Source organism: Choloepus didactylus, chromosome 14 (assembly GCF_015220235.1).
Source record: "Choloepus didactylus isolate mChoDid1 chromosome 14, mChoDid1.pri, whole genome shotgun sequence".
NCBI classification, from domain to species: domain Eukaryota; kingdom Metazoa; phylum Chordata; class Mammalia; order Pilosa; family Megalonychidae; genus Choloepus; species Choloepus didactylus.
Window position 1 is genome coordinate 805449 of NC_051320.1, and position 4473 is coordinate 809921.

General features: G+C 33.0%; 1 protein-coding gene across 1 annotated transcript; it reads left to right on the forward strand.

The window, feature by feature from the left end:
- Window positions 1–330: 330 nt before the first annotated feature.
- On the forward strand, window positions 331–1248 carry LOC119509131 (olfactory receptor 4A47-like). The gene has a single exon (XM_037802994.1). The coding sequence runs from the start codon at window positions 331–333 to the stop codon at window positions 1246–1248; it is 918 nt and encodes a 305-aa protein (XP_037658922.1).
- The last annotated feature ends 3225 nt before the right edge of the window (window positions 1249–4473 follow it).

A 4473-nucleotide genomic window follows, 5' to 3' on the forward strand; every position in this document is an offset into this window, starting at 1 on the left:
TCTAGAAAACCTTCCCTGATCCTGGTTTCATTTAGATGTTCCTACACTATGTACCCTTATCATTAGGTTAATATATTTATAATAGTACATTGAATTGGTCTCTGTCTAATACCATTAATATGTATCAAATCACTGAGAGTAGGGAATTATGCCTTAATTAACTTTATAATCACAATGTCCATTTTACTTTTGACAGAAATAGATGTTTCATACACATTATTTGAAAAAATGAATAAAAAGAAAGATTATTCTTATAAAACATTTTAAAATATATTCATTGTTTTATAGATAAACTCCTAAAATCTGAAATCAGTAACTATAAAAGAATACATGGAACCAAGGAACAATGTGACTTACTTTATCCTTCTGGGCCTCACGCAGAATCCAAAGGAACAGAAAATACTTTCTATTGTGTTCTCACTGTCCTACATTTTGACTGTGGTGGGCAACTTGCTGATTTTTGTGACTGTAACTGTCAGTAAGTCCTTGGACTCACCTATGTACTTCTTTCTTGCTGGTTTATCATTTATAGACGTCATGTATGCCTCAGTCATTTCCCCCCAGTTGATTTCAGGCTTGTTCTTTGGACAAAAGACAATATCCTTCCAAGCTTGTATGATCCAGCTCTTTATGGAACACTTCTTTGGTGGATCAGAGGTCTTTCTTCTGTTGGTGATGGCATATGACCGTTATGTGGCCATCTGTAAGCCCTTGCATTATCTGATTATCATGAGGCACTGGGTGTGTATTATGCTGCTAATAGGTGCCTGGATGCTGGGTTTTCTGCACTCAGTAATTCAACTTAGCTCTCTTTATGGGCTCCCATTCTGTGGTCCCAATGTCATTGATCACTTTTTCTGTGACATGTACCCATTATTGAAACTAGTTTGTTCTGACACTTATGTCATTGGCCTCTTTGTGGCAATCAATGGAGGGCTGAGCTGCAGTATTGTATTTCTACTCCTACTCATCTCTTATGGTGTCATTTTGCACTCCCTAAAGAACCTTAGTCAAGAAGGGAAGAGGAAAGCCCTCTCCACCTGTGGTTCACATATCACTGTGGTTGTCTTCTTCTTTGTTCCCTGTATTTTTATGTATGCAAGACCTGCTAGGAACTTCCCTATTGACAAATCAGTGAGTGTATGTTCTACAGCCATAACACCTATGCTAAACCCTTTAATCTATACTCTGAGAAATTCAGAGATGAAAGATGCTGTGAAGCAGATCTGGAGAAGGAAAGTCACATAGGTAGTAAATAAGTGAGTTGTCCTCAAAGAACACACACATTTGGCTTTAGGGAACATCTCATTGGAGCCCAGAAGTCACTTAAATGGGATACACTGTTTGCTTTTCTTCAAAGCATTTATCATAGCAATAATTAAAGAATTTACTAATGTTTGGCTATTGATGACTACAATGAAAACTATATAAAATCTAGTTTACCACTGTACCTAGAAAGTTGTAATATATATAATGAGTCAATAATTAATATGTAATGATTAATGAATGAAATTTTAATGAGTTACATGGTGTTTAATTTCTGCATTATCTATGTTAATTTTGTTTCAGTCAGCTTTCTTTTTTGCTAAATTCTTATTAATTATGTTCATTCTTTTTATTATACTAGTTAATATTTAAAGTTATGCAGTGTCCTCTTTATTCTATTTAAGTTGCATTACATAAGATTTTTTAGTATGCAATGCACCTACTTTTTAAAATAAACAATTGAAAGCACAACAACAATAAGTAATGTTAATGAATGCCATACCTTTATGGCATAAAGTAAAATGTAAATTTCCTACGCATTTTAATCAAATCTCCCAGTGTGCCTACTCAGGGGCAGTCACTGTGTTTTTAAGAATCTTTAAGGATATTTATTGGAAATAAAAGCATACTACATTTATATGCATGTATATGTCTCTGCATGTAAAAGTTTGCATTTTATTACTTAATATCTTGATATTTCTATACCAGTTCATATAGAACTAACTTCCAGATATCCTTATACTACAAAATACATGCTAAAAGAGGTAATCTAAAATTAGTATATACAATTCTCTTTATGTTGGTTTCTACTATTTTTCCACAACAAATAATTGCTCAGTAAATGTCTACCTTTTATAAATGTGCAAGAATGAGTTTCTAGAATTGGAATTGTTGGGTCAATTAGTATGTGTTTTAAATGTTGATGTTCATAGTTATTGTTAAAACACCTTAAACTGAGGTTGTACCTAATATACTCCTGCCCACAGACTGCAATATCTGTCTCCTCACATTATCATTACCTGTTTTATGCTAGACAGAAATTTATTGGTTATGTAATTTCTTATATTTACTTATCAGACTTATCAATATTTTGTTTTTTTTAATATTTTAAGTAGACTTTCCCCAATTCATTCTTTCTTTTAATTTTTCCCCTTTCTTTTCCTCTATATTATAATATTTTATTACAGAAGTTGTGGGTTTACAGAATAATCATGCATAAAATACAGGATTCCCATATACTAACCTACCACCAGCACCTTGCATTGGAATGGAATATTTATTACAATTGATGATAGCATATTTTTATAATTGTACTACTAATTAAATTTCATGGTTTAACTTAGGGTTCACTGTTTTTGTAGTGTAGTTCCATAGATTTTTTTTTTTTTATTATTTTTACCATATATAAACTCTAGCATATTCCCTTTGAATTATTCAGATATATATTTCAGTGCCATTAACTGCATCTACAATTTGGTGTTAGAATCACCACCATCCATTACCAAAACATTTGCATCATTCCAAATAGGAATCCTGTACATTTTAAGCCTTAACTTCCCATTCGCTATTCCCACCCTGTCCCCTGATAACCTCTATTATAGATTCTGACTCTAAGTTGCTTATTCAAATTGTTTCAAGTCAATGTGATCATACAATATTTGTTCCTTTGTGTCTGGCTTATTTCACTCAACATGATGTCTCCAAGGTTCATTTATGTTGTCACATGTATCAGAACTTCATTCCTTTTCATGGCGGAACAATATTCCATTGTATGTATATACTGTATTTTATTTATCCATTCATCATTTGATGGACACTTGAGTTGCTACCATCATTTAGAAATTATGAATAATGATATGAACATCAGTGTACAAACGTCTGAGTCTCTGCTTTCAATTCTTTTGTGTATATACCTCGTAGTGGGATTTCCAGGTCATAGTGTCATTCTATACTTAGTTTTCTGAGGAACTGCTGAGCTATCTTCCACAGCAGCTGCACCATTTGACCTTGCCAGTAGCAATGAGTGTTTATCTTTTTCCCCATTCTCTCCACCACTTGTTCTTTTATTTTTTTAAATTAGCAGCCATTCTAATGGGTGTGAAATGGTATCTCATCATGGTTTTGACTTGTATTTCCCTCATGGTTAATGTTGAGCATCTTTTCATGGGCTTTCTGCCCACTTGTATATCTTCTTGGGAGAGATGTCTATTCAAGTCTTTTGCCCATTTTTGTTCGTAAGTTGAAGGCTTTCTTTATATTTTCTGGATATTAAACTTCTATTGGATATGTTGTTTCCAAATATTTTCTCCCATTGTGTAGGCTGCCTTTTTATTTTCATGATAAAGTCCTTTGAAGAACAATTATTATTATTTTTTTTAATTTTGATGAGTCCCATTTATCTGTTTTTGTTTTTGTTTTGTTGTTGTTGCTGTTGTTTTTGCTTTGGGTAGAGAGTCTAAGAAACTTTTGCTTAATACAAAGTCCTGAAATGCTTCCTAAATTTTATTCTAGGAGTTTGATAGTTCTAATTCTCATCGTATGGTCTTTGATACATTCTGAGTTGATTTTTGTATATGATGTGTGGTAGGAGTCCTCTTCCTTTCTTTTTCAAATGGAGATCCATTTTTCCCAGAGCCATTTGTTGGAGAGACCATTCTTTCCCAATTAAATGGTCTTTGCCATGCTGTCAAAAATCAGTAAGTGTGAGTGATGATTTCTGTGGTTTTGATTCTAATCCATTGGTCTATATGTCTGTCCTCATCCCAATAACATGCTGTTTTGATTACTGTGGCTTTGTAATAATGTTTAATATTGGGACTGTGAGTCCTCCAACTTCATTATTCTTTCTCAAGATGGTTTCATCTGTTTGGGGCCCCTTCCTCTTCCATACAAATTTAGTGGTTGGTTTTTTCTATTTCTGCAAAGAAAGTTGTTGGAATTTTGATTGGAACCACATTGTCTCTGTAAATTGCTTTGAGTAGTATTGACATCTTCATGATATTTAGTTTTCCAATCCATGAACATGGAATATCCTTCTGATTATTAGGACTTCTTTAATTTCTTTTATCAGTGCTTTATAGTTTTCTGTATACAAGTCCTTTCTATGTTTGATCAGATTTATTTCTAGATATTTGATTCTTTTAGTTGGTATTGTGAATGGAATTTTTTCCTTGATTCCTTGTTCTGATTGTTCATTGCTTGTGTATC

Coding starts and splice junctions, on each gene's coding strand:
- LOC119509131 (XM_037802994.1), top strand. CDS start 331: ATGGAACCAAGGAACAATGTGACTTACTTTATCCTTCTGGGCCTCACG.